The sequence below is a fragment of the Salvelinus sp. IW2-2015 genome, linkage group LG7, assembly GCF_002910315.2.
Source record: "Salvelinus sp. IW2-2015 linkage group LG7, ASM291031v2, whole genome shotgun sequence".
NCBI classification, from domain to species: Eukaryota; Metazoa; Chordata; class Actinopteri; order Salmoniformes; family Salmonidae; genus Salvelinus; species Salvelinus sp. IW2-2015.
Genome location: NC_036847.1, coordinates 6,398,326 through 6,410,825, shown reverse-complemented (window position 1 = coordinate 6,410,825; position 12,500 = coordinate 6,398,326). Strand labels below are relative to the sequence as shown.

At 41.7% G+C, this 12,500-nt stretch overlaps 1 protein-coding gene across 1 annotated transcript in view; it reads left to right on the top strand.

Annotated features, from left to right (window-relative positions):
* Window positions 1–7,466: 7,466 nt before the first annotated feature.
* LOC111966274 (monoglyceride lipase) overlaps window positions 7,467–12,500 on the top strand; it is a 34,227-nt gene continuing 29,193 nt past the window's right edge. Inside the window, exons 1-2 of the mRNA XM_023990780.2 lie at window positions 7,467–7,626; window positions 9,219–9,363. Of these exons, the coding sequence (XP_023846548.1) occupies window positions 9,239–9,363 (125 nt within the window). The 5' untranslated portion in view covers window positions 7,467–7,626; window positions 9,219–9,238. The remainder of the gene's footprint in view (window positions 7,627–9,218; window positions 9,364–12,500) is intronic.

Here is a 12,500-nt window from a genome sequence, read left to right as displayed (position 1 = left end):
CTACCAACTGAGCCACACGGGACCACAACAACAAGAAAATGCAGAAATGCTTTAACGGTAGTGAAATGCTGTACTAGAACTGAACACACACAAAAAAAAGAGCAAAAGCTACACTGGATTTAGGCACAGCATTAGGATGTTTTACACATTGTAACAATTAACTGGCATTTGTCATATTCTAACAAGGTCTTACACTACCCCTGTTCAGCATAAACAAGTTAACTCCAAATATAGAATATTATCTACATCCTTTTTGGTGTGGTACTAAAAACAAAACAAAAAACGTAAGAATCCCTCTGTTAACATGTATATAATTTCAATATTCCTTTATCACTTCTCATGCATCAACCGTCGATAGACTACGTAAGTTTAACCCAAGTGGAACCTTGCATGCAGGCTCATATCTTACTGCCACAACTAAACAGGTTAGTAGTGGATCCCATAGGCTGATCGTTACATTGTTTGAACCATGGATCACACACACACACACACACACCTTGCCATCCGATGCCAGCTGTTTCTAGGCAAACTTATTTTCCCCTCAATATACAGAACTTTGCATACTGTGTTTCTCTTCCTTGACTAAAATGGCTGGCTTTGGTAGTACCAATGAAAGTTATGGGCACGGAAGAACACTACAAATAGTAATAGCCGACCGACAGCTTCACAAATCACACAAGAACAAGAGAAACCTACACTCCGCTTTTCCAGAATGTTCCAACATCTCAGCAGCACAGAACAACCACAGGTCACCTATTCAAAGCCCCACACACTACTGCGTTATCAGTCAAGACTGGCTCCCGAAGCTTTACAAGCAACAAAAAAAGATATGGATATATAAGGGGAATTCTGGATAGCAGACAACTTTACACATTAAAAAGGTTGTTAGCTTCATATTTACATTCTACCACTGAGCAATCAACCTCAGATTCCCTCTACTACTCTGAGCTCTAAAACGTCAAATACACGATAGAAAACGCCATTAAAAGTATTTTCACAGACGCACATCGAGGATGTTAACCTTTTTAAAAGTTAAGAGGAAACGAGAAGGCGTGTCTAGAAAAATAAAACCAACAACTTCTGGTATGCGTAGTGTTGGAAGAGCTCTTCCCACAGTATTAGTATCCAGTATTCAGTCACACCACCACGCACACTGGCCCGCAGATCAACAGAAAGCTTTATATTAAAAGAAAGCCTTCAAATGGACACATTTACTGAAAGTGCAAAAATCCTGAGATTTGGAAGCAAGCAAGCAAATGCTTCCCTCCATCCAACGTTCAGCTCTCCTGTGGCCCTGGAGTCAGCCAACATAGCTGTGAACAAGAGAAACATGTGCAAGGAGTAGCTTTTTGCCATTGTTTAAACACCGTAATCTTATAAAAAAATGTACGACTAAGTTTGTTTACCCCACATGGTAAAAGGGGCAGATTGGATGGCAAAAACTACTGATACTAGAAAACAAGGGGTTTTCCAAGGCAAATGTGAAGAAAACTGCATTAGACCGACAGACTAGCTGATTGTTTCATAGTATATACATCCTCATCATCTTCATATAATCATGTTTTGCCCACCTGAGAGAGAGGATTTTTCTGAGAGCAAACTGCAGCGTACGACTCGCAACGCTAACCCCTGACTTAAGTACTGCAGCAGAACGTAGGAAACTCAGTGTGGAAACCTATCATATCCCACCTCTGGGTTGAGAAGAACCAGCAGGATCTTAGTCCCGTAACATAGCAACAATATCATCTCCAAAACACAAAAGTAAAGAGCAGACAGGATCTTGCTGGGGTGGGGGGGGGGGGCCTAACCACACACTCCATCAGCACGGTCCCTCCCTCTGCCGGAAGACTACAAGACTAATCTCCCATTTAAAAAAATTTGCACGAACAAGTACACAGGATTCCATCATTGCAAAAAGCCAAGGTGGATTAACCTCTTAACTCAGCACTTGCTGACAGACAAAACACAAAGCAAAAAAGAAAACTTGCAATACAACTAACTAAGCTAGCTGTGTAGAAAAGCCTCCTTGCAACACCAATCGCTCATTTAGCTACTAAACAAATATTCGACTATACTCTCCTAATCATAAGCAGGATATATATAGATAGATATAAATATAGAGCCAATACTGATAAACACGGCACAAAGGATAAGTTCATGCTACAGAGAAGAAAATAAACACAATTAAAAGATAAACGTATGTAAATGAGATGATGATCTAACCACCTTATAGGTCCCAAGACAAACACTGAGCATGTGCAGCAGGCAAGACCAGACCAGGGTTGCATTCATTAGGTCATTCAATGGAAAACGTTTTGTAACAGAAAATTTGCGTTGCTTATTGGTGAAGTGGGGTCCCTCCTGTTTAGGTCTTGTTTTCTTTTGTTTGACGCCTAATGAACACGACCCAGATGGCTGCCCGGTCTGGCAGCTGCAGCTCTAGCCTACATGCCCAAGCTGAAGCTCTGCATCTCCCTGTGGAAGTGCTGGGTGGGCTCGCTGAGGACCAGGTTGGAGTCCATAGAAGGGTGCCAGACGCGCCCCAGGCCCAGCGACACCTCCTTCACCAGGTTGTGGACGGGGTCACCCTCCATGAAGACCCTCTGGTCTGGGTCGAAGTCAATGCTCTCCTCGGACACAGCCAGGACCTTGAGGCTGGAGCCACGCAGACGGGAGATGGCCACCAGGTTGTGGGACCACACAGTGTAGCCATGGATGACCAATATTTGATCAAATCTAACACAATGGTAAGGTAGCGATATATGTTCAGAAATACTTTTGCTATTTTCACAGACGGAATTGTGAGTGCAATAGCTGGCGGTGGCTCGAAAGGGCTGGGTTTTGATTAACAAACAAGTTTTATGTGTGATGACTGGCCAATCAACACATTCCATAGCCTAATACTGCATGCATTTGTATGAAGTTCTGTAGGTTATTGACGGGCTTTGCGTTGTCATCAACTACAATTCAACTGGAGGCATGGAATATACTTGTCCTGGTCCATTGTGGCATCCTAGTCCATTGTGGATTGATACTACAGTTTATTAAATAGTATAGGCTACAGTAAAGAGTAATAGCAACAGTAGGTGGTAGATCAGCTTTAATATTGCAGATAGATTGTAGCGTCCATCAATGTAATTGTCTGCATCATGTCTACTTCCAGCTTATCCATACTGTACACATTTTACGGACACAAATCTATTTGACAATAGATATATTTTGTTTGTTTTTCGTCCTGTCCTTCCTCTACCCTCAACCTCTCTCATCTATTTCGGATGTCCATCCAGTTTGATTTCTATTTGCCATATATTTTTAACTGTTTTGTTTCACCAAAGTTCTGAACCTATTTACATTTTACACACACAGTATATTTTACATGAGTTGTCTTGTTGTTGTTAGTCCCACCCTTTAGCTCCATTCAACCCCTACCATCTATCTCTTAAATGAAACTGGTACACTCTTTTATTTATCACCATTTTCTTTAAACAAACTGTGGTCTTTAATGCAGGGCCGACAGACAAGTTCCTCACATCCAGTGTTTGCTCAATAACCTTTTGGAGTGTTGGCAGTCAACATTGTTGTAATTGGCTTCAACGAGCCTAGCCTACATGTCTATACACATCGCACTTCTCCTAAAATAAAAAATGCCAGGCTCCAGTAAACTGTATCGTATGTGTGAGGCACGTTCTCAATAAGCAAAATATTACCTAGGCCTACCGTTGATACTGCATTATAGGACTGAATAATTGAAATAAGTTTGGAGGAGCTCGTCTTTGGTAACCTGAGGAGATGGGTTCTTTGAAGATGAGGATGGATACTTGAACAAGAGAAAATGAAGTACGCAGGTAGACATATGTGTGTATGTTTTAGGATGTGCAGTATACTTTCAATTCAATGGACTCATTTAAACACCTTTTATGGATAGGCTACTTGGCAAGGATAAAAAAGAAAAGATGCATTGCTGTTGAACCAGCCTTAGTAGTCTAGGCCTATGGTAAGGGTAGCCTATGGAGGGCTTGATATTAGTAGGAAAACAAGCAATCTGTTTTTTAAAACGACAGCTATACTCGAAAGGTGAAATGAAGTAGCATATGCAGGTATGTGAATAGTGAATAGTGACAAAGCACGAGGGCAAAAAATCTTAGCAGACCATTTAAAACCACTTTGTTCATAGGCTATTTGGCTAATGGCCAGCATAAGAAAAAGTACCCATGAGATGCTGCTAAACCAGCCTTGATTAAGGGGAGGGTATGGTATAAAACACAAGGAAAATGTAGTTATATGTATCGATACCATTCCATTCAATCAATTCCAGACATTACTATGAGCCTGTCCTCCCCAATTAAGGGGCCACCAGCCGCCTGTGAGACGTACTTATTAGCAAGTTCAGAATGCTTGACATTCATACTTGTGTACTCATATTTTTGGACACTGAAAGAAAGTAAGAAAGAAACAATGTATCACAAAGAGACACACGAACCTTGAGACACCTAGATCGATGTACATTGAAACAAAATAATATACTTCGATGACTTTCCAACAACCAAATAGATACACCTTTGGGTAAACTTTTATATTGAAAAATATTTACATATTCTGTGCTAAATAAAGGATTGTATATTTATTGTTTAAATTGTTAATAAATATTTTTAAAATGTATTTTAAGAGATTTTGTTTAACAAGTAATATTTTGGTTTCTCAAAAAGAGGGGACTATTTTGTTCCACTGGTCCTGGGGCCCTTGTTAAGGTCAACGGAATTTGAAATGTAGTCAAATAAAAAAAGGCCCATAATAGTGTCAATCAAAATAATGACTGAATGTTCAATATTATCTGCATGTGCTGTGTCATGTAGTTTTAATTTACTAATGTACAGTACCAGTCAAAGTTTGAACACACCTACTCATTCAAAGGCTTTTCTTTATTTTTACTATTTTCTACATTGTAGAATAACAGTGAAGACATAAAAGCTATGAAATAACACATACGGAATCATGTAGTAACCAAAAAAGGATTAAACAAATCAAAATATATTTTAGATTTTTCAAAGTAGCTACCCTTTGCCTTGATGACAGCTTTGCACACTCTTGGCATTCTCTCAACCAGCTTCACCTGGAATGCTTTTCCAACCGTCTTCAAGGAGTTCCCACATATGCTGAGCACTTGTTGGCTGCTGTTCCTTCACTCTGCTGTCCAACTCATCCCAAACCATCTCAATTAGGTTGAGGTCAGGGGATTGTAGAGGCCAGGTCATCTGATGCAGCACTCCATCACTCTCCTTCTTGTTCAAATAGCCCTGACACAGCCTGGAGGTGTGCTTTGGGTCATTGTCCTGTTGAAAAACAAATGATAGTCCCACTAAGCGCAAACCAGATGGGATGGCGTATCGCTGCAGAATTCTGTGGTAGCCATGTTGGTTAAGTGTGCCTTGAATTCTAAATAAATCACTGACATTGTCGCCAGCAAAGCACCCACACACCATCACACCTCCTCCTCCATGCTTCACGGTGGGAACCACACATGCGGAGACAATCCGTTCACCTACTCTGTGTCTCACAAAGACACGGCAGTTGGAACCAAAAATCTCAAATTTAGACTCATCAGACCAAAGGACAGATTTCCACCAATCTAATGTCCGATGCTCGTGTTTCTTGGCCCAAGCAAGTCTCATCTTCTTATTGGTGTCCTTTAGTAGTGGTTTCTTTGCAGCAATTCCATGAAGGCCTAATTCACACAGTCTCCTCTGAACAGTTGATGTTGAGATGTCTGTTATTTGAACTCTGTGAAACATTTATTTGGGCTGCAATCTAAAGTGCAGTTAACTCTAGTAAACTTATCCTCAGCAGCAGATGTAACTCTGGGTCTTCCATTCCTGTGGCGGTCCTCATGAGAGCCAGTTTCATTATAACGCTTGATGGTTTTTGTGACTGCACTTGAAGAAACTTCTTCAACTTCTTGAAATGTTCCTTATTGACTGACCATGTCTTAAAGTAATGATGGACTGTCATTTCTCTTTGCTTATTTGGGCTGTTCTTGCCATAATATGGACTTGGTCTTTTACCAAATAGGGCTATCTTCTGTATACAACCCCTACTTTGACACAACACAACTGATTGGCTCAAACACATTAAGAAGAAAAGAAATGACACAAATTAACATCTAACAAGGCACACCTGTTAATTGAAATAGATTCCAGGTGACTACATTATGAAGCTGGTTGAGAGAATGCCAAAAGTGTGCAAAGCTGTCATCAAGGCAAAAGGGTGGCTACTTTGAAGAATCTCAAATATAAAATATATTTAGATTTGTTTAACACTTTTTTTGGTCACTACATGATTCCATATGTGTTAATTCTTAGTTTAGATGTCTTCACTATTATTCCACAATGTAGAACAAAGTAAAAAGAAAGAAAAACCCTTGAATGAGTAGGTGTGTCCAAACTTTTGGACTGGTACTGTAGCTAAAAGCTTGTGATCAGGATGCAGAAGCATGATGTACAGGGAAGTTGTTTTCTCATGCTCTACCACCGAAGGCAGCGTTCGTTCGGAGTGTCAACACCATATGCATGCTGCCTATATCTCGTAAAGGAACAGTGTCACAAGAAAGTGTTACAAAAGACTGTTTCCGTATCCTTACCCATGCATTAGACTAAAATATCCACATCCAAACCCATGTATGTACACCATTCCAGGGCATCATAATTACTTTACTTTTCTCCTTTATGTACCCTAATGTTTTCTGACTATGTAACGTACCTTTCACTAATAATGGTGACCAAGACAATAATAGCGTCAATGCAAAATGCAGGGCTCGCAAGTTTCTCAGCATATCTTGGAAAGACATGCCTTGGTGGAAGTATCGGGTCTGCTTAGAAAAACCTGTACAACCACATTGAGGTGTTCAAGCGATCAATTGCTATGGTGCTTAACAGGACTTTCTCTTTCTCTTTCCCCCTCTCTCTGCGTGGGAGTCTCTCTCCCTCTCTCGCTCTCTCTCTCTCTATGTGTGTATGTGTGTGCTTGCGCAAGGCATGTGTGTATGTGTATGAGAAAAAGAAAGAACATTCCATTTCCATAGAAAAAAGGCTGACTAATGTTCCAGAGCTGCACAACCGTAACAATCTGTAATTGAAACGGGACAAATCCAGTATTTGAACATGAACATTTAACAACAAATGTTCATTCTGTTTATTCTGGGCCTCTGGCAAAACATAATATATTTTATTCACCCATTATCTGTTTTCCCATAACCTCTAGCTAATACCAGCTCTGCTCTGGACATGCAGAACACATGCGGAATGACAGATGCAAAAAAATATATATATATAGACAGAGAACGAGAGAGAGAGAAATTMAWATGAGWMWMRGAGAGCGAGAGAGGGGGGGGGGGGSGGGGAGACCCCATTTGGGGCTCAGCAGAAGGACAGAGCGGGTAAAGAGGAGGTCTAGTACTAAAAGGTGCCTCCGCCACTGGGAAACGGGTTTCAGTCAGTGTGTATTGATGTTTCCTCGCGCACGCCTCTCTACATTCTTCAGCCTACGAGCGGCCACGCAACATCAGCAGAGAGCGCGGAGAAGGCAGAGCCGTCTGTGAGAAAGCGCAACTTTACAAACCTTTCAGGACATAAGGTTGGTCAACTTTTTTTGGACATTCATCATCATTAAAAAAACAAGTCCTGCATGCATTGCTTACATTAACAGCCCCTGAATACTGTTTCAACAGATAAAATGTTGCTCCTTATAACAATGTGACAAATGTGACGGGAATGCCAATTACATCACAAAAATGTCACGTTTCGTTACATTGTTATAAGTAGCAACATGGTTGTTGAAACAATATTCAGAGGTGGACGGGGGACCCATATGGCCCAATGTAAATATCACATTCAGCCTGTCAAAAATAACATCAAAGGGTTTCTGTCATTTCTGGTTAAATATTTGTCACAGCTACAATGGAGGTAGAGTTTCTTTGTAGGCTATTTTACGCCACTTATGACAGCGCCAAAGCTGGTAGTGTGAGTCGACAGTGTCACATCATGTCCCTTGAGACTTTAATCTATCTAGGCCCTATCTACCAATATTTTTTATCAGTGGCACTGCCATCAATACATCATTGACTCAAAAGCTATTCCAAGGCGCACATTGGATAAAATGTACATTTGGTATCACAAGCCTACATAAACTTGACGTAGGTTATTATTAGGCAATAGCTGAAACTAGACCTCCGGAAATAGCGCGGTCTATTTTTACTGACAGACCCTTTTCCACGACATTCATTCTAGCCTACATTCTGTCTTATCTAACTATGCTGTTCAAGTATAGACACCTGAGTTGATTAACCGTTCACAGGATTGGTTAACTCGAGATTGCTAGGGTCTCCACCGAGCTAGGTAAATCTGCTTTTAGTTTTAATGCACTATATTGCCGGAACAAAATTCAAAATACATTTTCATCTTGATGTTCTTGTGCCGTTCTGCAATTTTAAGTATTGATTGGGGACTTATTTGTGGAGGAATGTAACTGTTTTTCTGGTTGATTTGTGATGTTTTATTTGTGATTCCCATGACTGTATTTTAGTATTTTAATGTGTATACGTTTGGGTATAATGTGTAGGCTTACATTTTTGTTGTATATACACGTTTGTAAAAGAGACCTAGTGTTACGGAGTTCAGTTTGATAGATAATCAACTAGCTGGGCTGTTCCCTGGACCCAGTATGTAGGGGTTGTACAATGCTTGAACAATGCTATTGAACTTGACAATTGTGTCTGTCTTTATTCTTTAATCTAACATATCATACAAGAACACCTAGGTCTCAATATGTTTTCCCTGTTAAAATAAAGGTTCTATAAAAACTCACTCACCTTGACTGCACTGTAGCCTGTTGTTACTGTAACATAGCCTATATGGCAACCCATTTGCACTTGCCTTTGCCATAAAACTCAGCTGCGGCGCATGGAGGGGGTGGGGGTTGTAGTGGAGGCTGAATGTGACCACAGTCATCTGGGGAGAGGAGATTTGAACTAGGTTTATGGTTCCTTGACTTATGTCGCTGTATCAAATTGAAAACATTCCTTTGGAGCCGCTGAGTTGCTTTCTGCTGAGTGCCAGCCGGAGAATTATTGAAAAATAGCAAACAATGAATGTCTTGGTCACTTTTCGCTGGTCTGTCATATCTGTACAGCATCGACCTACTATCCGTTCTCCCTGTTTATGTTGCAGCGTGGGTCCTAGGCGTCTACATGCCCGAACCAGAAGATCCGCGGCGGACTCCGCAAGGTGTCTCCTACGCCGACCTGAAGCACTTCGTCAACGCCGATGGACAGCACTTGTTCTGCCGCTACTGGGAGCCAGAGGCCCCCCCAAGGTCAGTGGATGAAATGTTATGTGAGGTGTAAAACCGGACATGTATGTTATGCTAGAGACTGTGATAGATTCAACAAAAATAGAACCTAATGTTCTCCATTCAGTGAGTTATATGCTCCTGTGCTTGCCCCCTGCTCCCTCATCCCATAAAACCCATCTAAAATGGAACAGATTCCACTACATCAGAGAGTTGGCACTGGAAACAGAGAGGCCCACACAACATCTGGACTGTGGTGTCACACCAAACCATGGAGCCTGCAGTGTAACAGACTCACCCTCCCTCCGGTTTCATTTTACATTTGAGTAATTTAGCAAGCAGAGTGAAGAAGGGCACATCTACATATTTTTCACCTCGTCAGCTCAGGGATTCGAACCAGCAACCTTTCAGTTTCTGACCCAAGGCTCTTAACCACGAGACTTTTTAGTTTTCTATAAACCACCACTATTGATGTGATCATGTTCCTTGTTTGTGGGCGTATTGAGAATCTGTCTCGCATCACACACACAGCTCCTGTCATATAGGCTAGGCTACAACATGTCACTGCGCTATTCTTTTGATAAGAATGGCGTCGGAGAAGATGGTTGCCGTTTTACGGTCTCCTAACCAATTGTGCGATTGTGTGTGTTTTTTCGAATTATTTGTAACTTATTTTGTACACCGTCTCTTATGGCCGAAAAGAGCTTCTAGATATCAGGACAGCGATTACTCACCTCATACTGGATGAAGACTTTTTCTTTAACTAGTCGGACATGAAGGATTTACTTCAGACACTTGACAAGGCCCAAATCCCCGTGATTCGCATGAGAAAGAGACAGAGATATTTGGGATGTAGGTCGGGGTGCCTTGTAAGGATTCGACGGCAAGTGGATAATCTGCCTCCACCATCAGTCCTACTAGCCAATGTACAATCATTGGATAACAGAATAGACAAGCTATAATCACGAATATCCTACCAACGGGACATTGAAAACTGTAATATATTATGTTTCACCGAGTCATGGCTGAACGATGACATGAATAACATACAGCTGGCGGGGTTTACACCGCCTCCGGTAACACAAGGGGTGGTGGTATGTGTATACTTGTAAACAACAGCTGGTGCACAAAATCTAATATTAAGGAAGTCTCAAGGTTTCGCTCGCCCGAGGTAGAGTATCTCATGATAAGCTGTAGACCACACTATTTACCAAGAGAGTTTTTATTTATATTTTTCGTAGCTGTCTATTTACCACCACAAACCGATGTTGGCACTAACATCTCTCAATGAGATGTATAAGGCAATACGCAAACAGGAAACGCTCATCCAGAGGCAGCGCTCCTAGTGGCCGGATAATTTAATGCAGGGAAACTTAAATCCATTTTACCTCATTTCTACCAGCATGTTAAATGTGCAAGCAGAGTAAAATAAATCTAGACCACCTTTACTCCACAAACAGAGATGCGTACAAAGCTCTCCCTTGCCCTCCATTTGTCAAATCTGATCATAATTTTATCCTCCCGATTCCTGCTTACAAGCAAAAGCTAAAGCAGGAAGCACCAGTGACACGGTCAATAAAGAAGTGATCAGCTGACGCAGTTGCTAAGCTACAGGACTGTTTTGATAGCACAGACTGGAATGTGTTCCGGGATTCTTCCGATGGCATTGAGGAGTACACCACATCAGTCACTGGCTTCATCAATAAGTGCATCGATGATGTCGTCCCCACAGTGACTGTACGTACATACCCCAACCAGAAGCCATGGATTACAGGCAACATTCGCACTGAGCTAAAGGGTAGAGCTGCCCATTTAAGGAGAGGGACTCTAACCCGGACGCTTATAAAAAAAAAACGCTATGCCCTCCGACGAACCATCAAACAGGCAAAGCGCCAATACAGGACTAAGATCGAATTGCAGTACACCGGCTTCAACACTTGTTGGATGTGGCAGGACTTGCAAACTATTACAAACTACAAAAGGAAGCACCTCCACGAGCTGCCCAGTGACACAAGCTTACCAGACGAGCTAAATTACTTCTATGCTCGCTTCGAGGCAAGCACCACTGAAGCATGCATGAGAGCATCAGCTGTTCCGGATGACTGTGTGGTCACGCTCTCTGTAGCCGCTCTGAGTAAGACCTTTAAACAGGTCAACATTTTTATTTTTTATTTTTTATTTTTTTTATTTCACCTTTATTTAACCAGGTAGGCTAGTTGAGAACAAGTTCTCATTTGCAACTGCGACCTGGCCAAGATAAAGCATAGCAGTGTGAACAGACAACACAGAGTTACACATGGAGTAAACAATAAACAAGTCAATAACATGGTAGAAAAAAAGAGAATCTATATACAATGTGTGCAAAAGGCATGAGGTAGGCAATAAATCGAATAATTACAATTTAGCAGATTAACACTCGTATCCAGAACTTTTTGGAATTAGAGCTACAGGATGCGAATTTCTGCTTGAAAAAGCTGGCCTTTGCTTTCCTGACTGACTGCGTGTATTGGTTCCTGACTTCCTGAACAGTTGCATATCGCGGGGGCTCTTCGATGCTATTGCAGTTCGCCACAGGATGTTTTTGTGCTGGTCGAGGGCAGTCAGGTCTGGAGTGAACCAAGGGCTATATCTGTTCTTGGTTCTGCATTTTTTGAACAGAGCTTGCTTGTCTAATATGGTGAGGAAGTAACATTTAAGAATGACCAGGCATCCTCAACATTCACAAGGTCGCAGGGCAAGAAGGATTACCAGGATGTGTACTCAAGCATGCGCTAACGAACTGGCAGGTGTTTTCCCTGACATTTTCAACCTGTCCCTGACTGAGTCTGTAATGCCAACATGTTTCAAGCAGACCACAATAGTCCCTGTGTCCAAGAACACTAAGGTAACCTGCCTAAATGACTACCGACCCGTAGCACTCACGTCTGTAGCCATGAAGTGCTTTGAAAGGCTGGTCATGGCTCACATCAACACCATTATCCAGAAACCCCAGACACACTCAAATTTGCATACCGCCCAACAGATCCACAGATGATGCAATCTCTATTGCACTCCACACTGCCCTTTCCCACCTGGACAAAATGCTATTCATTGACTACAGCAGCATTCAACACCATAGTGCCCTCAAAGCTCATCACTAAGCTAAGGACTGGGACCTAAAG